Consider the following 22,725-nt stretch of genomic DNA (forward strand, 5'->3'; position numbering starts at 1 on the left):
TTTCTTGTGCTACAATGTGTCTGTATATAATGCTTGTCACGTAGTATGTTTGTATTACATAATTTACATGTAATGTTCCCGTCATTTACTTCAAAACGCTCACCAAATTCCACTGCAAAAATATACGTCTGAGAACCTTTAACCTTCGGCATTATTATCATTCAGCAGGTACACTATTTACGCATGCTACGGTAGTGACTGGCGAACGGAGTATTCAGCAGGTATACTATTTATGCATGCTAGAATACTGACTGGTGAACAGATCGTAACGCACCCTATCGGTCCCCAACATTACAACCCTAGTTGTAACTCTTTGAGACATAGTAGTTTCACTACCATATTTAAATGTAGCTTTCTCTTACTATGGAGCGTTCGGAGTTCAGAAAATACCATTGGATATACAAGCATCTTCTTCTTAGTGAACATCCCTCCTCTTTGTAATATGAAATGATTAAAAAGGATGGTGCGAAAGTAAAAACCTGTATCGAGAGTGACAACAATGTTAAACGGTCAATTACTGAAAATAATGAAGGCGAAAGGTCTCACATTATTGTGCGCTTATTTGCTAGTTCGTGTCATCACCACCAGGGTTGTGGTGTAGTGCTACACAAAATGGCGACATTGAAACAAGGAAGAGGAAATGTTTTGCGTCATGGAAGTTGCACGAACGAGGAGACTAGTGTGGCAGTACAGCGAAAATTTAGGACTAAATTTGGTAAGGATGCAACACATAGAAATTGCAGTGCTCGTTGGGTGAAGCAATTCGAAAACAATGACTGTTTGTGTCCTGGGAAAAGCCCGGGCCGTCTACAGATTTCGGAAGAGAGAGTAAACAGAATACGAGCAGTGTACGAACGCAGTCCTAGCAAGGCCATAAAGGGGTCTAGTAGGGAACTACAGGTGTCACAATCCAAGGTACTGCACCCTTACGGAAGCATAATGATTCTCCACTAGAACACTGGATCAGCGGTGCGGGAAACAACGATTCACTAATAACGCCTCAGCCTGCGAGATCGCCAGACCAAAACTTTGCGATTTATTTCTGTTGGTGTATACCAAGGACATCGTGTATGTCACCCCTACGCCACAGAACCTCAACGACCTGAGACGAAGCGTCACAGAAACAGTGGAGTCAATATCTGAAGATCTGTTAGCGCGAGTCTGGACAGAACTGAAGTAGTACCGTTTCGACATGTGTCATATCGCGAACGGGGCTCACATTGAGCATTTCAAAAGGTTCAGAGCCATAATGGGCCAAGCGCCATTTATTAAAAACGGAAAAAAGCAAGGGTTAAAGTTAAGTGAATACCATATTTTAACCCTGCATTACTCAGGTGGGGTGTGGTAAACCCCGGTGCGTATATTTCAACGAAAATCTAAGATATGGAGCTAGTGTGTACTCTGTGCATTTGTATATCTTTCAATCACATCCAGAAGAGTTCACTTAAGAAATTGTTTAAGTGAACTAAGAATAGTATAAGTATTTAATTGCGTTTATCTGATTTCTGAAACTTGCGGGAAAATATATTAGTTATTTAAAATGGGGTTTGTGAAACCCCACCTGAGCAATGGTGAGAATATTTATAACATGGGTAACGCAGGGTTAATGAAGATTTACATATCATCTAGTTTGAATGTGTATACTTTATATTACTTGCTATATGTTTCCATTGAATATATGGTGATAACTTCATTTTAACCCTTGTTTTCTACGGTTTTAGTAAATGGCGCTTGGCCCACTATGGTTTTAAACCCTTCATTTGTAGTGTAGAGGTTAAACTTGAACAGTTAATTTGTCTTTTCATGGCAATACAGTTGTGTTAGTTTCGTTCAGTTATGAATAAATCAACTTTACTTTTGTACCATCCTTTTTTAATCACCTTGTATATTTAAAATAAGTTATTATTTATTTTATAGTTTTGTAAAATAACAAAAGTAAATCTGAATAGTTACTGTAACTAAGCATTGCTTCAAATATAAACACTTTACAGGTCTAGTGCTTATACATACTCTAGCCATATATTAGTTTACGTTTTATTTCCAATAACAGAAGAACCTGTTTTAAGCGGCCACCATACATTCTTTGAAAAATGACAGGTAATATAAGCAGTATTGCCAAATTATTGTTGATCGAGCCCACTAAATATAGTTTGAAATCCCGTGATTTCGGTCCAAAACAAACAAGATTTTCTTTGCCTGAACAGGTATGAGTGTCTTGTTTAAAAAAAAAAATATCTTTGAGCAAACAAAGTGTGTCCTACCCAAGAACATTGTGCATAATTATAGCCTTACATACTACAAAGTTGGGAGCGTTGGTGGCTCGTCAAGTACACTCTTACGAAGAGTACAGTAATTATGTGACGGTTACTTGCGTAATGAACCGTTTACACATACAGACATTTTTCACAAGGATGGTCGATTCTACGGAACGTGTATCTCTCACAACACAGTTGAGGACCGATAAATTGCGAGTACATTCTGTTGTCAATACAATGGCATTTAGTCACCATGGAAAGGTGGAGCGATGCACAAAGTGCTTTTTCAATTACAAACTTTCACAAGAAGGACACTTTTGAGAATACTAGGCGTGAATTTCGTCATGAATGATGATGCCATGATCTTCGCCAATCTGCTCTTGCGACTATTCTCATCCAAACAAAATTCAGGTGGTACATTAATTAAAACATAGCGATATTCTCAACCGAGGGCGTTTTGTGAGAATGTTTTAAATCGCATGGATGAAAATGAAGACTTTACTGACATTTTGTGATTATCTGACGAAGTACATTTCCAGATCTTTGGTACCTACCATAAAAGACATTTTTTTTAAATAAATGACATACTTTGTAGGCCTATTTTATGATCCCATATATATCATTTTTAAAAAACAAGAATAAATAAATTCCTTAGTTAATAATCATCTTTAATCGCTCGTTCCTTCGCCGGATACTGTACATGCAATTTTCTCAAATTCGACACATGGTGTATTATGAACAGCTCTTCCTTAAAATGACTATCCAAAGACACTGGCAAAACTTGGTTTCGTAACACAACATTCTGTATAGCCTAATAGATCTAAACTCTGTCTGTTTTATGGTGGGTGGGGGTTGGGTAGTTGAGTGAGTGGATGGATTAAATAAATAAATAAGTAAATAAATAAATAAATAAATAAGTAAATAAATAGATAAATAAATAAAATAAATAAATGATAAAATAGTTAATTAAATTTTACGTACTTACCATTACATGTTTCATAGCACAACGTAAAGAGTATAATAACCGCATAACTTAATTTTTTACGAAAAAAAAAACATTAAAAAAGAAACAAAAAAGACAGAGAATAAAGCATTTACCAACTTAGATATTTTTATAAAGACAAGTTCAATTCGTCAAATAAATTATTATTTTTTTTAATTTAAATAGTTAATAAAATATCCACAATTAGGTCTATTCAATAACGCGAAACAAAATTTTTTCATAATCATTTAGTCAACACTTTCATCCTTAATTCAAAGGCCGCCACATTAAAAGACAAGAATGTTGAATTGAAATATTACTAATCATAGTGACAAAAAAAAAAAAAAAAGCGGAGCCAACGTCCAAGATACGAAAAAAAAAATTGTTGCTCCGTCTTTATGTGTATAGAAACATGGAACGATCTGAATCACGAAACATTTACAATGTTAATTAAATATTAAATGAAGCTGCAAGAACGAGTTTCTGCGCGAAGGCTAAATTGCTACTGCGTTTGAATATGGACCAAGTGTCTAGGATCTCAGCCCACAATTTTAATAGTCGCAACAACTTCTCTATTGGCTTTTTTAATGCGTCGTGTCACGTACAATTTAATAGTTATATTCGGTGTCAAAATAAAATAAGTATAGGCCTGTAAGAAACAAGCTTATGTAATTCGGCTTTTATATTCAGAGTTTGTATTTTAACAAAGTTAATCACAAAACTCTACAACACAAAATTATACAATTTGATAATAATAATAATAATAATAATAATAATAATAATAATAATAATAATAATTTTCTCATCTTATTTGAAAAATAGAGAACATTAGACTACGTAACTTTCCACAATGAGCCAGATCTATCTGAATGTTTTGTAAGCTATTCTGGAGTACCACAAGGATTAAACTTAGGGCCCATTTGTATTCTTAATTACATAGTCAATGATTTACCTAATGCTATCTCTCATGCTGAAAGCGTATTGTTTGCTGATGATTTTAAATTATACAACATAATAACCAGTATGCTATTAATGACACTATATTTACAAGAAGATGTCAATAATATCATATTTTGGTGTAATAGCAATCAGTTTTTACTCAATACCTACAAGTTAACATAAAGTGATAACATATTTCGAAAAAAAATACATATTTTCACATCTTATTCTAGTAAAAGCGAAAAATTGGTATGTGTTTCAAGAATAAGAGATCTGGGTAAGGTAAGTTGGGATAAGAGCATCCCCTAAATATGAAAATTCAACATTGGTGCGTAGCAACACCTCAGTCTTTTGTAATTTTAAAATAAGATTTTATTGGTATATTAAGTGCTTAATTCTGTGTATTTTCATCTTGTCAGTGGCGTAAAAGGTTGAAGCATGTTTTATGGAACAAATAAATACCATTATAATGTTGAGGGTATGCAGTTGCCACGTGATATGAGGCAAGAGCATCTCCAGGCTGTAACTTTCCGCGGTAACGGATAGAACATAGTAAAGAGGAAAGTGCATATTTTCTGTTATTTGACCTACAAATGTACGTTCAAATTTTATTTTATTAATTTTTTCTGGTAAGTTATGTATTTCGGCAATAAACGGTGTTCAGGGAGTAAGATTAATACTCCCCGAGATGGCAGGATGAATCGCAACTGAACTACAGAGATATGGACTGAAGTTGCACTTGCCCCAGAAATGCACTTACCCCAATTCACCTTATAGAATTTGAAAATAAGTTAACTTGCAAACACCACATTACAACAATTATTAATTGTACATACAAATCACTGGGATTTGTAATTCGAAATTATTCATGCAATCTTCTTCTTCTTTTTTTTTTTTTTTTTGATCTCTTATTTAGAAGCAAGCTAAATCAATTCGCATGTATTTTGTCGTCACCATCAGGACAGCTTCAAGGCGCACTCAGTTTCCTGAGTTCTAGTTCTTGACAGGGTGTAAAAATGTGACAGGAAAGTGGAGCTGACCATATCACCTACTTGTCGTGCAGAGGTCAAGAAAGCACGAGACTTCTACCTACATGCACTCAGATGTCGTGCAGCGTCCCAAGATGCTTCTTGGCTTCCATTTAAAGTTCATCCATATCAAGTTCGGATTACTATTTCCCACTTCAGAACTTGAAGTTATTTTTACATAGAACTACGTCTCTCTCCTTAGCAGATGGATATGGGAGGTAACTTGAAAATTGGCCGTTACATAAAAATGCAACCCCATCCCTTCTTCTTCTTTTTGTATTCCCTTTTCTCCTTGTTTTGTCCTTCTTATGTTTGTCTTTCTCATATTCGCATCTTCCCTTTTTCTCCTTATCTTCCCCTTGTTCTCCTCCTGTTCACAAGTTCTCCTAGTATTCCCCTCGTCTTTCCCTTCTCCTCGCAATCTCCTTATTCCTCTTGTTTTTCCCTTTTTCTCCTTGTCTTTCCCTTGCTCTCCTTGTCATCCCCTTATTCTCTATCTTCCCCTTGTTCTCCTTGTCTTTCCCTTGCTCTCCTTGTCATTCCCTTATTCTCCCTATCTTCCCCTTGTTCTTTTCGTCTTCCTTTTGATCTCCTTGTCTTCCCTTTAATCTCTCTATTTTCCCTGTTGTCATTTCTTCCCCTTGTTCTACCTATCTTCCCCTTGTTCTACTTATCTTCTCCTTGTCTTCACCTTGCTCTCCCCTTGTTCTGCTTGTCTCAACTTGATGTATTCCCCTTCCTTCATTTCTCTCATCACCCAGGTATGTAGTATGGTAAAGCTATGTACTTGTAGACGGCTGACCCCGAACTGATTCCAAAACGTACATGTTAATTCCCATTAGCTGTCACCGTATTTATCCCATAGCGTACGTATTGATTCCCATTAGCTGTCACCTTATTTCTCCTATAGCGTACGTGCCATCAGCTAACAACAGTGCCGTAGCATTTCTCTTCCCATTTTCCACAGACTTAAGACTGTCTACTTGCAGTAGGTAGGCCATGGTTTAAAATGTTTGGCTTTTTATTATTCTCATAATGTACCTACATGCAAAGTTTCAATTTCCAAGCATAAGTAATACAATTATGTAGATGGTGAAACTTGTAGCAGATTTTTTGAAGATATTCATACCGTGTAATGGTAGAGGCTAATTAAATAGCTTTTCCATTTTGTTCTTTTATGTAGTTTTGTTTGTCGCTCATTTTTTTGGGAGTAGTTTTCTTCTCGTTCTCATTTTAACGTAAGTTTCAGTTTGAACACCCTTTAATGTCTCAAACAGGTGGAATATGTTAAGATGGGAAGAGTAAAACTGAGCGTTCAGTTTAGAGTGGAACGCCTCACAGCAGTTAGCAGTCCGTTCAGAACTACTACTGAAGTCGGCCCACAAGTGAGCGGAATCAACACGGTTGTTATTGTTCGGCGAACTTATCGAAAGCGGGAATCAAGTAGTTCACCGTTCGACAGCAGGGGACGCAAAACAGCAGCAGCGTTGTAAACATAATCGCACCCACACGGAGTTGTAAGTAAAGATAAGCAACTTAATGAAATTATGCACCTGTCGACAGGTGATCGCACTCACACGTAGTTCTACGTAAAAATATGCAGCATAATTACAGCTATACACCTGTCGACAGGTGATCGCACTCACACGTAGTTCTACGTAAAAATATACAGCATATTACAGCTATACACCTGTCGACAGGTGATCGCACCCACACGTACTTCTACGTAAAAATATACACCATATTACAGCTATACACCTGTCGACAGGTGATCGCACTCACACGTAGTTCTATGTAAAAATATACAGCATATTATAGCTATACACCTGTCGGCAGGTGATCGCACTCACACGTAGTTCTACGTAAAAATATACAGCATATTACAGCTATACACCTGTCGACATGTGATCGCACCCACACGTAGTTCTACGTAAAGATAGTGAAGCTATGCACCTGCCGATTTTTTAAATAAATAATAATCATTTGACGTAACTGTGTTAAAACATGACAGACTTGTGAATTTATGAAAAAATAGGCCCCTTAGACAAGGTTACTTAAAGTAGTTTCGTATTAATTACCGTATAAAATGAAACAGTATATGTCTGTTATTCTGCACCGATATTTCCTTGTAAGGAAAAGAGCTTTAGTCACAGCGCCACTAGCGAGTGTACTTTTTTAATAGATTAAGATGTAGCTAATAACTGAACTCAATCTATTGTAGCAATTGTCTTGTGAAGAAAGCTGAAACAGACGACAGGTTCGCTGAGAGAACAACCCGGCAATTATCTGCTGTGGGTGGAGATGTGCCACCACCCACGGTCTAGACAGCGATCCAGGTCACGGCACGGGGCAATGCTCGGTGACCTTTGTGACAGCACACCCATTGAGTTGACGTCAGAAATAACATATTCCGGGAAAAGTATCTCCATCCCGATGCTGTATCCTGTACATCGTCAGGATTAACTATAATAGTTTCCATCACAAATGAAGCAAAATCTTAATTTTGGGACGACACTAAAGTGGTCAGATGTTCCGTATAATATGTAAACATTTTATGTATAAATTAAGCACTTCATATAAATTTACTGAAGCATAATGCCGGAATAAAGCCTACATATGGACTACATTATCGCAAGCAATGAAGTAAATTTCTTCCAGAACTTAGAAAAGATATTTATTTTTCAAGTATTAAAGTAATTAATAACAAATAAATAACGTGGAGAAAAAAGGCTGAGGAAGGGAAAATAAATAGAGAGAAAAAAATAATAATATTAGTAAAATGAATGGAGTCTTGGAATGAAAAAAAAGAAAAACAACGAATCAATGACTAAATGAATGATATTATAGGATAATGAAAGGGAATGAATGAAAACGAAAACAATCAATGAATGAAGGCGAAATTAATGAATGAAGATTCAATGAGTGAAAAAGAAATCAATGGAAAAAGAACCAATGAACGAACAAAAATTATAAATAAATAAATAAATAAATGAATGAATGAATGGATCAATAAATAAAATAAATAAGTAAATAAAGAAATAAATAGACAAACAAATAAATAAATGAAAAATAAATACAATAATGGAAATGAATGAAAAGAAAACAATAAACAATGACGACGAATGAGTGAATTAAAAACAATACGGTAATGACAAGGAATGAAGAAAGAAGGGAGAACCTATGAATAAAGACGAAATTAATTACTGTAATGAAGAACTGAATAAAAGAAAACCAAATATAATGTTGAAAAGATATAAGTAAAATACAACAGTGCCAATAACGAAGAAATGAATTAATTACTTAACTAATTGGTGAATGAATAAATGAATGAAAAATACATACAATAATGAAAATGAATGAAAGTAAAAGAAAAGAAACAATGAATGGAAAAGAAATTAATAAAGACAAGATGAAAATAAATACATGTAAGGTAGTTGTCAAGTTACATAGGAAAATTATCAGATTTCTTTCCTGCATTATGTCCAGCGATGAAGCTAATTTTTACATTAATGGCGAAGTTAATAAGTAAACCTAACTTACATAATAACCAATGGTAAACCTAACCTCAGCTCACCTAACCTAACCTTCTTCTACAAATTATTCCATTATAATCTGGGAACATGAAATTGTAATACTCTCTATATTTAATTAAATTAATATTAAATATTTACTGACGAAACGCGAATTTGTATTAAATCCTTCACATGAAGTCACGAAAGATCTATTTACCCTTTACAATTAAACTGCGTAAATTCACTTATTTTGTAACCATAACGTTCACAGTGGTCGTGTCCAATTGCTCATCTCCCATCGGGCGCTTCCCCAGCTGGCGGATACGACAATACTCACCAGACGTTGTGGATGCCGGGGGAATAAACTGCCCGGTGTAGAACAAAACGAGACACTGCTGCCGTGTAGTATATGATATTGGCTCCTAAGAAGCTAGGAGAAGAAAACCCTGTCTACAAATTACCTGGTCCTCCAGGTTGAAGGTTGAGCGTGAGGTTAATGACCCCATCTCGTAAAAAATGTATTGTGTAACTCCTCCCTCAAAAAGGGAAGAATAAAATCCTACAAGGGCTGTAGTGTCAAGGAGTAATTAAGTATTATTCACGTACTATAAATATATGCTGTGTACTGACCTCTCACTTGCAGTTCCATATCGTATCCAAACAAACAGTACGAGTAGCGTATTATAAATAATAATGTATACAATCCCGTGGGAAGGACAGGTGTGCGGCGCGGCTGGAACAGCACTGACTGACTGGCACACCCGACGCCCGAGCCCGTTCTCCCAGGCTTGGCCCGTGTCCAGTGCGGGGCGCAACGGGTGCATTATTTTTAGGGTAATCGCGCCCCACCTTCTAGTTTGCACTCCCATGAATGAAGTCTCCCTCCCTTGCAGACATATCAGTTGAATGAGGAACAATGTGCAGAAATTGTCTTTACTCAAGACCCTTGTTTAATATCAAGGTTATTTGCAGATATAAACAATGATTAGGAAACGGATTTCAAAGTGCTAAAAGAGAGAGATTTAGGACTTCATCAAATTCAATTTAGGACTTTTAGGAGTTTATACATAATTATCAATTAATAATTTTAGTAAATATTCCCTCCGTTTCAAAATATGGTATAGTAACAAAGAAAAACAAGTTTCATTATTGCGCATGCGCGCACGAAATGTTTCGTTGTGTGGTATTCTGTTCAGTATTGTAGGGACTATCAGACTACACTATCTACCAAAAAGTAATTGGGCACTGTTTTTGCCCCTTTAGAACCTCGTGGTACCATCTCTTGTTGCTATAACAGCAGCCACCCTGTCAGGCATGCTCTCCACTAGTTTGTGTAGGATATCCACTGGAATACGTCGCCATTCCTCTTGCAACATGGCACTCAGTTGGACAATGGAAGTTGGCCCCATTTTTCGGCGGCTACTATGCAGTGGTATGCAGACAATAATGTTCACCGGTTGGACTGGCCTGCACAGAGTCCTAATCTCAATCCCATTGAGCACCTTTGGAACAAATTGGACAGGCGATTGAGGTCTCGGGAGATGCGGCTAACTTCCGTTGTCCAACTGAGTGCCATGTTGCAAGAGGAATGGCGACGCATTCCAGTGGGTATCCTACACAAACTAGTGGAAGCACGCCTGACAGGGTGGCTGCTGTTATAGCAACAAGAGATAGTAACACGAGGTTCTAAAGGAGCAAAAACAGTGCCCAATTACTTTGTGGTATATAGTGTATAATATTTAAACAGTTCATTATGGACAGAAATCAGATGGGCACCTGCTGTGGTGTTCCTGTTGCAGAAAATGGATCACCAACCCTATCAATTTTGAGTAGAATATCTAAGGCACAATAGTCTTATAAAACGGGTTGTAATTCATTGCAGTTTTTATGTTAATTTGCCTCTCTCAAAACAATGTTTGTTTTTTTTTTCCTTTTATTAATTTGACATCACACAGAATGAAATGTACTTTATTTATTAGTTTTTCTTATGTTAATTTATCATACAAATAAGTATCTACAAGATGCATTAAAGTTTCATTACATTACTGAGAACTTTAACAAATGTATACCACATTTTGGAATGGAATAAATAACATCTTTCTGTACCATATTTTGGAACAGAGGGAGTAGGCCTAATACATTTTAGGTGGAATTTATGTACACAGAACTGGTGCTGACAATGAGTGCTACTGAACTGAAGAATCAAATTCTATCAGTGAAAGAGACTGATTGCTGACTGGTCAGTTTCATTTCGTAGTCGGCCTAGTTGGCGCAGTTGGTATAGCGCTGGCCTTCTATGCCCGAGGTTGCGCGTTCGATCCCGGACTAGGTTGATGACATTTAAGTGTGCTTAAATGCGACAGGTTCATGTCAGTAGATTTACTGGCATGTAAAAGAACTCCTGCGGAACAACATTCCGGCACACCGGCGACGCTGATATAACCTCGGCAGTTACGAGCGTCGTTAAATAAAACATAACATTTTAAACGTTTCATTTCGTATAACGGGGCTACATTGACGTGAAAAATAATTTGTAAGCTCTCGCCTAACATGAACAATCTTACCACTACTTTTATGCTAGGATGGACTTTTCTACACGAACTTCAGTTCCAGGAATTTAGGTAAAATCTACTTCCCTCCCATTCTAAGACTAATATAGAACGAAACTTGCCAGATTAGTATTTGTGTGTAGGAGAATTGAAGGGTTCAGAGCCATAGTGGGCCAAGCGCCATTTATTAAACATGGAGAAAGCAAGGGTTAAAGTTAAGTGAATACCATAGTTTAATGAAGATTGACATATCATTTAGTTTGAATGTGTATACTTTATATTACTTGCTATATGTTTCCATTTAATTATGCAATAATATCATTTTAACCCTTGTTTTCTACGGTTTTAGTAAATGGCGCTTGGCCCACTATGATTCTGAACCCTTCAATTGTTTTGCATTTTAAATATGCCTAGCATTTTTGTAGTTTTCTTTTTTTTTTTTTTTTTTTTTGTACATTTTTACATTTTTAGAACTGGTATTTTTACTTTAAATATACGCAAAATACCAAAAAGGCGCTTTTCAGGCACAAACGTAGTTTTTAGGCATTTATAGGAATTTACGGTTCATTAGGGATTTGAAGTGCTATAGAAATTTAATAGGGGGATCCTTGTATATGAAACGTAGATATATCTGAATAACATACGTCTAGGACGTAGCAAACAAAATAGATACGGACCTAGAAATCCGTTCCCTAATGATAATGCAGCTGCAATGAAACAAAAGTGGAATGAAAAATGGAGGGACAAATAACTAGCCTATTTGGGATAATCTCATTTCTCTATCAGCTACGATTGTCCTCGCAGATTGTACGAGGCAGTGAACACCTTTCCTTTCAGTAAGATGTTTTAGCCTGAGGTTTGTCGGGTAGTACTCGTCTGAGGATGAGACCTAATTCTTTCAGGACTGAGGAAGGTTGACCCATCTGTCAGCATCGGAATCACGAATATCATCCAGGCCACCTGTCCGATTTGGACAATTATCGCATACATAGGGTGCACAATGGGCCGAAGCAAGCGTAACTGCATTGATCCGCCCCGGCTCTGGCATTTGAAAGGACAAGCCAGACCAAGATATTGCGACGGTTTGAGACGGCTGAGGAAAATGTGAGACGCAAACCTGAGATGTAGAAGAAGAGAGAATGGATCTTACAATCACAACAATGCGTCTGCACTCACCATGCTCATTGTGAGGAAAAAATAACACGATCACTGACGCTCACTCTACATACTCGCCTGACTTAGCACACTGCGACTTCTAACTCTTCCCTAAAATGAAACCCAAGTTGAAAGAACGGTGTTTTGACTCCATTTTGAAAGAAATTCAAAGGAATCACAGAAGGTGCTGAATACCTAATGCCGTCAGAGCGTTTCCAGAAATAGGAAAATCGCTGAAACCATTGTAAAGGGACATCATTTTATTTTTACTTCAATTTTTATTGTACCTGAGTGTTTTAATGTACTTTACTCCCCCCCTTTCTAGTAGCAAACTTTCACACAGAACCAAGACCTCATATGCAGTCAAAGTCGCCTTACGGTCATTGTAAACAGTACTGAGTGAGTAGGCCTATAGTACGTTTCAGAAATATAATTGAATTTTCTAGTGAATAAAGTGCATTCATTATTGAATCATATGTCACACAGGTACTGTGCGTCCTTTAGTTACGTCGCAACCAGGTTTCGACCACCTGTTTCTGCTGGCCCCTCTGTAGAGGCTAGTGGCTGGGCTGTCTTAGGTCTTTCCTGAAAACATTTGCTGTTAGGAATTGGACTTCTACGTAATATTACACAACTGTTTTAAAATAGTTTAAATAAAAGGGCCTCGTTCAGTAATTGTCACGTGATTTCCCCCCTTTCTAAGGCCCTCCTACATAACCACATGGACGAACAGTAAATAGCATATCTGAGTAAATTTATCTGTGCGGATCGGGCAGAAGTGAAGATTTAATTGACAGTACGTACATTGTTATAGAGTAGGTACAGAATTATTCCAACTGGCGCAGAATTATGGCTCCCCCATGTCGCCTGATTTGAGTGCTTTTCATCATTTCTTTGGGGTTACTGTGAAACGGTTGTGTCCACTAAACATCCAACAATAAAATAATTAAATAATTACATTCAAGAAACCATATATTCAATTTCAGAAGATATGCTTGAAAACGTTTTTGATAATGTGCACAAAAGAACTGAAGCTGTATCGAAATGAACGACTACCATTTTCAATAATTTGTTTAAATATCCATATTTTGATTATTTTTTAAATTTTAAATATTGTATATGTTACTGTGCTGTAAACAGTATACTATACATTGCATAATAAATATGTCCGCTTGGATAGTTCAGTTAGTGAGTAAAAACACTTACTGTTAATACTGTACTGTATTTTGATTAAACAAAAACCTAACGAAAATTATCAAACTCAGAATCGTAACAATTCCTAGTTTATGTAAATGGATGCACTACTTTTTTTCCCTCCTATACCTAGTGAAGTTATTTGTACTATATTTTACACTAGTGTCGTCAAACTTCGGTCGTGGAAGGGGGTAGCAAACAGTGTTTCCGGTTCTCAATCGTTAATCCAAAGGTATAGTTCGGTTAATATTGGAAATGTTAGTAAAAACAAAGTGATGTCCCGGTATATAAGCCGTTCATGGGTTATGTGCAAATTATGACAAAGTAGTAATGCTTTGCAAGGAAATTCTCGGATATTTTGAGTAGGCCTATCATCTCGTAGATGAAGGTGATCAAGAAAGGGGAGGGCAAGGAATAAGAATTAGGAGGGAAGACAATAGGAATCTAATGTAAACAAGAAATAACTGAGGAGAAGAATGAGAGAGGTGAATTAAATTATATATACTAGATTCACAGTTAGTATTCATTCATATGTATTTATTTCAGGAGAAATCTACAGTGGATTTCGGTTGCTACCACTCAATCAGTGATGATGCCCATGGTCAGGATTATGTTGGTGTACAGCGCCGTTTCACTGCAGGGCGTGGTTCATATGGAACAAAAATAAACAGTACACATCAATAAGAATAATTTACAAAGAGATCATTCAGATTAAGAACCAACTAGAACGTATTAAACTTCAGATTTATACAAAGGTCCATAAGTTCACATAGCATTCCCCCTTCATGAGAGATGACTGAAAAGTTCTTAGTCTAAGCATAAAGAGATCTCTGAATTAAAACTGTTCCACTTCACATATGATCTCCTTTTAGTAAGAGGCCATCAAGACGTAACTCAAAACAGAAGTCTCTGAAAATCTTCAGTGAAGAGGCGAAGAACAGTCTCCGATTTCACATTAAGCATAAACACTCATCGTTTCATCACAGTCACTAGCAAGAATACACAGTAAACTTATTCCAACGATGACTCAGATTTTCTATCCCAGTTTTAAAAATAAACTATATTTGTGTAATTTGCAATTCATGTTGATGTTCAGATAAGCCAATTGCTATATATACTTATATCAATAATATGCAGTAATCAATCTTAATGGCTTAACAAGAAAAATACAAAACAAGTTACATTATACCCGTTTTAAATATATTTTACGTAACATTTATATGTCTTTTATTACAAGTGCAAACGTTTTCGCCGTCCAGGCTGGAATAACAATATCAAATATCAAAATCAAAAGTTAAAATAAATATGTGATGACAACGTATGTGATAAATTGGATTTTATGGAAAAGATGAAGTGTGTTTCATATTAAACTTATCTAGATAATATAAAATACACGAACACTTCATTGTGTGTGAGAACATATGTTCTACAGTTGTGAATATAAACATTGATAAATGAATATTAAAACTGTTGAATGTTAGGCTGGATGTGGGTCAAAGTATCGTCACACTGTCTAAGATGGCTGTTAATTATCATTATATATCCGTGATGTAAAAAGATGGAAAGTAGATATTCCAATCAGGAAGTACTTTCCATCTTTTTGTTTCAGTTTTTAGTAAGAGTAGGTTTCCTTTTTCTTGTTTATGTTTTATGAATTACTTTGTCAGTCTTGAACTTTGTAATTGAGCTTTGCCTGTTATGTTCAATAAATAAATACATAAATAGATAAAGAGGTAAATAGATATATAGGTAAATAGATAAATACATAAATAGGTGAATAGACGAATAAATAAATAACATTATTTATTGGTCTGACCCAATATTTTGGGTTTGCCCTGCGACACAGAATAGCTCACAATAAAATTTAAAATGAAAAATAATATAAACAGGTTTCAGACAAAATTTTATTATGGTGGTGACGATGGCATCTTGAAGATCTCTCGTCAGCTTGTATTTTTCCCTCCACTTTACAAAGGCTTTCGGAATGGTTCCTCTCGCTCCGAAGAAGAGACCGATAACTGTGATTTTTTCTATGTTATACTTCGCCGATAGGTACTGAATAGTGGGCTCGTAGATTTTCTTTTTCTCTTCGTTCACTTCAGGTGGTTGAGTGGCTGATTGGCTGATTGTAGGATCAATTATTTCGGCTGTCTATTCATTTCTATTTTTGGCTATGATATCGATCCTACGATTGCTTCCACCATCAGCAATACAACGAACTTCCTCGTGAACGTCTAGACTTTTGGATCGAAGTGCATCTGCGTTCATAGAACGTATGATGTGGGGCAACTCCCAAGCACATGTGGTAAAGTTTCATACTCACTGCAGTGCCTACAGTGGGTCGTGCCTGTAGAGCGACCAGGGAGAGAACGTACTGGTTCCACCATCGCAGTCATTTTTAGCATATCTCTCCATTCAGAACTTGATAATCCTTCATGCTTGATGATCCACGAGTTGGCTGCAGGTACTTCTTCAAACAATACAACTCCTTTTCCCTTCTGGCGGTTTGCACACCAGGTTTTAAATTCACGGTACCGAAGATGTTGCCTTAATTGCTTCACGGATCCTGTAGTCTTATCTCTGCTCACGTGAAATAAATAAAAAAATATATATATATAATTAAATAAATAAATAAATAAATAAATAAATAATTTTACGTAACATTTATATGCCTTGTATTACAAGTGCAAACGTTATAATGTAACTTGTTTTGTATTTTCCTTGTTAAGACATTAATTGATTACTGCATATTATTGATATAGGCCTAAGTACAGGGACATCATTTTATTTTTACTAACATTTTTAACATTAACCTGTCTATACCTTTAGAGAACCGGAAACACCGCTTGCTCCCCCCTCCAAGACTGGAGTTCGATGATACTGGCGTAAAACACAAATCACTCTACTAGGTATAGGATGGAAGAAAAGTAGTTAATCCATTTACGTAAACTAGGAAATATCGCGATTTTGAGTTTGATAATTTTCATTAGGTTTTTTCTTTAATCAAAGTACAGTACTGTATTAAGAATAAGTGTTTTTACTCACGAAATGAGTTATCCATGCGAACGTATTCATTAGGCAGTGTATACTGTCTACAGCACATTAGCGTACAATATAGAGAAAGAAGTTAAATTGAAAATGGTGGCCGTTCATTTCGATACAGGCTTCAGTTCTTTTGTGCATATTGTCGCACTATAGACTATTGCATCTAATTCCAATTGCCAGTTTCGTTCTTCGTACTAGTAACTCATGTTGAAATAATTCTGTACCTACTCTACGTACTGTGAATTCAATCTTCACTTCTGCCCGACCCGAAAATATAAAATTAATCAGACATGCTATCTACTGTCCGTCCAAGTGGTTATGCCGCAGGATTGTAGAAAGGGAGGAAATCACGTGACAGTTAATTACTTAACGAGGCCCTTTTATTTAAGTTAAATTAAACAGCTGTATAATATTACGTAAACGTCCAATTCCTAAGAGAAATTAATGTTTTGAGAAAAGAGCTAAGACAGCCCAGATTTTACAGAGGGGCGAGCAGAAGCAGGTGGGGGAAATCGGGATGCGACGTAGGCAAACGGACAGTACCTGTGCGAAAATATGATTCAATATTGAAAGCTCTTTCGTCACTGGAAAACGCGAACATATTTCTGGAACGTACTATACTCAGTAACTCAGTACTGCTTACTACTGCGGTCTTGGTTCTGTGTGGAGTTGGAACTTCCTTAGTAGAAGGGGTGGGAGTGAAGTACATTCAAAAACTCAGGTACAATAAAAATTGAAGTAAAAATAAAATGATGTTCCTGTATATTGTATTTGTATCCGGCATCAAATTTTTAACATCCCCGTCTCTTCCAACCGTCGCATTCTGTCAGATATCGTGACTCAGCTAATGTGGTGTAATCTGTTTATATTCAGTCGTGTAGGCTCTGACTCCGATGAAGTCCCACTAAAGTACGCTTTCATCCCCCTTTCCCCTAGTGCATTAAGCCTCTTCGGACATGCCATCAGTACGTCAGTCACAATGCTACACACAGCTCGGTTTTGGGTAGATACTAATGACATAATAATAACGAATATTTAAATGGAGTGACGGTGGACTGATGGAGGAAACGGGAGAACCCCGACAAAAACCTTCATAAACCTTTAATTTTTTTCACACAAATACGACTCCACCATCACCGGGATTCAAACCCAGTTCCGCAATTATCATATACCACCGTTCTGGCAACTGAGCTACCGACACGACTAACTAGCCTACTTCAGAATTTGAAAAGCTATCCGCTTTGTATTGAAAGGTCCGATACTATGTAATCAAAAAATCTGTCAAAAACTGGAAAACTATTCTTTCAGATACCTAATTATGTTCTTTATTTCTCTACAGTCTCTAATATTTTAGTCTCTTATTTAACAACGCTGTATCAAATAATAGGCTATTTATTGCCAGTAGATTTAGTAGTAGAGAGATAGACACATTTGGTGAGACAAGGCCGAAAATCGTAGTGGATTACCTCGGAAAATATCCAACCAGGTAATCAGCCCAAGCGGGAATCGAACCCACGCTTGAACGAAACTCCCGATCAGTAAGTAAACGAGTTACCGCTAATTTTCTTCTTTTCTTAATAAACAAAGGCAGCAAATGTATGCCTATAAGCCTATATGATTTTTTTTAACTAATAGCGAATACAAGGTTGTTCATCAGTCACCCACATGAAGCTAGTTTTGTAAACCAATTTACGGACAAATCGTTGCCCATGGTGACAATGCATTTAACTTGTTAAACATGCTACCATTATTTCAGAAACCTGCGTCAAAATGAAACGTTACAATTAGTGACTGTTCTAATCAACAAACCTCTATCTCCATGCTTTCAAAATGAATTCGTGCAGTAGATGAAACCCTCGACAGATGGAAGTAAACAATTAGCATTAGTAAATAAGGAAATAACATAAATAAGAAAACAAAAGTGCATGAATAAGAAAACAAAAATATATAAATAAATAAGTAAATAAATCATGCAAAGTATAACGTAAATAAAAACATTCAAATAAAAATATGTAGTGCATACAGAAATGAAGAAATAAATATGCAAACATATGAGCAAACAAATATATAAATAGCTGGGTAAATAAGCAAATAAATAAGTAAATAAATAATAAATGTAACGTACGTCAAAATCAAGTAAGTTGTTATAAAATAAGACACCATTGCTGTTCGCACATTTTCCTCCAGCCTCCTCCAGTTTTGTTGAAATAACAGCTCTGCCCCTAAGTCTCCCCTCCAGTTCTTCCGTCAACTCCTCCCAGCCTCACACCTCGTCTCCGTACTCTACCACCACGCACCCATCCCTCTATGTTCCCCTCATCACCCCTTACTATTCACACACATTATAATTCCACACACACAACCGCGTGAGCAGACTCATTCCCCTCCGGCTAGTCTAGTACACGCGGAGAAAGAATCGGACCCATTACAGAGTTGCAACCAGTGGGACTCGAGAAGACATTAACGACCCAGATCCATTTGTTGTATTACGGAACCTTATTTCTACGTATTGACCCAACAGAGTTCAAGTGGCAACTTTGAATTGAATAGGCCATTGACATAAGCAGCTACATCCAAAAATAAAATGAGATTTTGGTAGGTACCCCTGGACTCCTTTACTCCTTGGTTACGAATTGAACATTTTAATAATAATAATAATAATAATAATAATAATAATAATAATAATAATGTATTTATTTAATCTGACAGAGCTAAGGCCAGTAGGCCTTCTCTTCCGCCCAGCCAGACTCTAATTCTAATTAAATACATTTGCTTATATAGTTCTTACATTAATAACTAGATCATAAAACAACATGAAAGTAAATGATGAAAATTGGATAACTAATGTTAGTGTGACAATAATAAACATTGGTAAGAAATAGTTATTATAATAATAATAGTAATAATAATAATAATAATAATAATACTAATAATAATGAGATAATTTAGATATTTATCTCTGATATATACTCGTATAACCATTAAACATTGAGAGACTTGAAACAGCTATTATTGTTAACAAGAATTGTTAGAAAAATATCTCGTTAGCCTATTCTTAAATTGGTTTTATGTCTGACAGTCCCTGACATTACTCGGTAGGGAATTCCAAAGTCGAGGAACAGCCACAGTGAAAGAAGATGAATATGAGGATGTTCGGTGGGAGGGAATGGATAATATTGAGGAGTGTTGTGATCGTGTGTCTAGGTTATGATGGATGGATAAATTTTTAAAACGAGACGCAAGATAGACAGGAGTGGAGAAATGCAATATGTGAAAGAGAAGGGAAAGACAGTGGATTTTCCTACGATCTTCTAGACGGAGCCAGGACAACATTTCGAGGGATGGTGTTACGTGATCAGCCCGGCGAATATTGCAGAAGAAACGGACGCACATATTATGAACATGTTGTAGTCTCTGCGCCGAAGTAATGCTTAGGTCAGTAAACAGAATATCACAGTAATCGACGCAACAAAAATTACAACCACAGAAAATCGGAGAAGAAAAGTAGGTCAAGTTGCAAGAGAAGTTAAATCCCTACTATGGTCAATTGAAACTGAAGTTATATCCATCAGTCAGATTTACAATTGCAAAAACAGCTACATCATTATGACAAAATGACAACCTGAAACTTCATGCTGCAAAAGTAGCAAAATCTTTTTTTTTTTTTTAATATAACCATCAGTGAGATTTATTTTCATTTAAATAAATTTTACGTGCCATTTATAGACAAGTGAATAAGAGAAAATAATATTTATGTTGACTACACTGGGTAGCTCAGTTGGTAGAGCAGCTGGCTACGGACTGAAAGGTCCGGGGTTCGATCCCAGGTGGTGACAGGATTTTTTCTCGTTGCCAAACTTTCAGAACGGCCCCAAGGTTCACTCAGCCTTCTATAAAATTGAGTACCGGGTCTTTCCCGGGGGTAAAAGGCGGTCAGAGCGTGGTGCCGACCACACCACCTCATTCTAGTGCCGAGGTCACTGAAAGCATGGGGCTCTACCTCCATGCCCCCAAGTGCCTTCATGGCATGTTACGGGGATACCTTTACCTTTACCTTTACACTGGAAAACAGCCTGTAGGCCCTATGTTCAGGGCCGGATTTTCGTATAGTGCCGCTACGCAGTGCTAAAATTTACCCCTCCCTAATTCTCACAAACAGTTTATGAGCAGCTATTATACAGGTCATGTTTCGTTTAAATTAGTTTTTAAATGAAATGTTACAATTCAGAAAACAAATTACTGGAATCAATATACATCCATCTTACTTGTGAATTATAAAGATTTCCTCCCTACTTTCTTTACAGAGAAAGCATTGATGATGTCATTTTTTTTCTCAACGTCCTTAGGTTGTTTTTGGACTGTTTTTTTATACAATTCAGTACAATGCGATGAAACAAAATCAGTGCAGTGTTAATACAATACAAAAATAGTACAGCGCATCATAATGAGCAATTGAAAACAATGTAATACGATACAACATTCTTCAACACAGTCCAATTCATCATTACATGAAATAAAAACTTAACATAAATTCGGTATTACTATACGGTACATGCCCTAAAACGCCTACTGTAGTAAATTGATAATAACAAATGTAAGACCTATTACAATTAACCACTTAATGATATACATAAATATATTATTTCAAAGTCGATCTGACGAAGCACATGACATTCGATGCAAAGAAATACATTCAAACTTATTCATTGTTGATACAAAATTGATTTGTGAAAGGCAGGCTGTGGTTTATTTTTAAGCACTGGTTTTGTTGGTGGTATAATTATTACGAGTATTTCTTACTTTGATAGGAAGTATAACGTAAATTGAAAAATAAACTCCTACTTTTTGCGGAATAAACCTTTCATTTCGAATTTTATAACGCACATGCTGGAAAGTAGAAACTAAAATAGATAAACCCAAAGCACCTTCACAAACAGAAAATGATTGAATAGTAGTGTTGACGATATATTATATTGGAAATGTAACTGAGAGTTGCGGTTACTATTCATAGCGGTAAATAATAAACACACATCCAATTTGATTTTCGACAATGCATTCTTGTTTATACAAGCAGTTATTTAAGCAGTTTCATAGTATAATTACAATATAACTATGCAGCTACACACTTTCTTTCACTCTCGCTATGATCACAACAATGTGATGACAATACATTATCCGACTTCCACAAGGTGTTCAAGAACAAACTTCAGAAATGATTTACCAACAAGTGCTTTAAAAACAAATTTCACTGTAAAATGAAAATGAAAGAAAAAAAAGGAAAAGAGAGAGAAAATACTGTCCCCCTGGAAATTGCCGCCCTAGGCAAGTGCCTAAATCTGGCAATGCTTATATTATTAATTAACTAGGGTCGTTCTGAAAGTAATGCTCCTATTTATTTTCACGGAAACTATAACAGATACAAAGAGAATAATAACACAGTTTAAATAGAGCAAGATTTCAGCTACATAGGATACAGCTATTTTTCCATATAATCATCACCATTCTTTATGCACGTTTGTCAGCAATGAACGAGAGCCTGTACGCCGGGCTCGTAAAAATTTGAACCAGAAAAAGCTGCGATGACAGCATCCTTTTCTGGAAAATGTTGTCCACATAGTCCATCTTTCATAGACTCAAACAGATGTAAGTCTAACGCCTCTAAATCCGGACTATACGGCGGATGTAGTAGAACAGTCCAGCCAAATTTTGCAACGTGCTCTGTGCTCGCGAAACTGGTATGGGGCCTGCCCTTATCGTGTTGCAAGCGAAAGGTTTTCTTCTCTGGTCTGACTCTGAAAATTCTGGCTTTCAGCTTAGCCAGCATCTGCTTGCAGCGTTCAGAATTAACAGTTCCTCCAGGTTCGAGGACATCCGAAAGAATCACACGTGCCTATAAGAAAGGACTGTCATTTTCGTCACTGTTGAAACGCACTACTCACCGCCTCACTGTGCTCGCATCTACTGTACCGCCTGCGTACACCTTTAACAAGCGACGATGGATGATGTTATTGGGTGCAATTTGTTCGGCAGTGAGGAATTCAATAACACATCTCTGTTTCTTACGCA

General features: G+C 36.4%; 2 protein-coding genes across 2 annotated transcripts in view; both read right to left on the reverse strand.

Annotated features, from left to right (window-relative positions):
- LOC138697054 (uncharacterized) overlaps positions 1 to 9,469 on the reverse strand; it is an 82,686-nt gene extending 73,217 nt beyond the window's left edge. Inside the window, exon 1 of the mRNA XM_069822649.1 lies at positions 9,347 to 9,469. Within this exon, the coding sequence (XP_069678750.1) occupies positions 9,347 to 9,365 (19 nt within the window). The 5' untranslated portion in view covers positions 9,366 to 9,469. The remainder of the gene's footprint in view (positions 1 to 9,346) is intronic.
- A 4,654-nt stretch (positions 9,470 to 14,123) lies between these two features.
- LOC138696566 (fucose mutarotase-like) overlaps positions 14,124 to 22,725 on the reverse strand; it is a 217,981-nt gene continuing 209,379 nt past the window's right edge. Inside the window, exon 4 of the mRNA XM_069821693.1 lies at positions 14,124 to 14,248. Within this exon, the coding sequence (XP_069677794.1) occupies positions 14,194 to 14,248 (55 nt within the window). The 3' untranslated portion in view covers positions 14,124 to 14,193. The remainder of the gene's footprint in view (positions 14,249 to 22,725) is intronic.

The sequence above is a fragment of the Periplaneta americana genome, chromosome 3, assembly GCF_040183065.1.
Source record: "Periplaneta americana isolate PAMFEO1 chromosome 3, P.americana_PAMFEO1_priV1, whole genome shotgun sequence".
NCBI lineage: Eukaryota > Metazoa > Arthropoda > Insecta > Blattodea > Blattidae > Periplaneta > Periplaneta americana.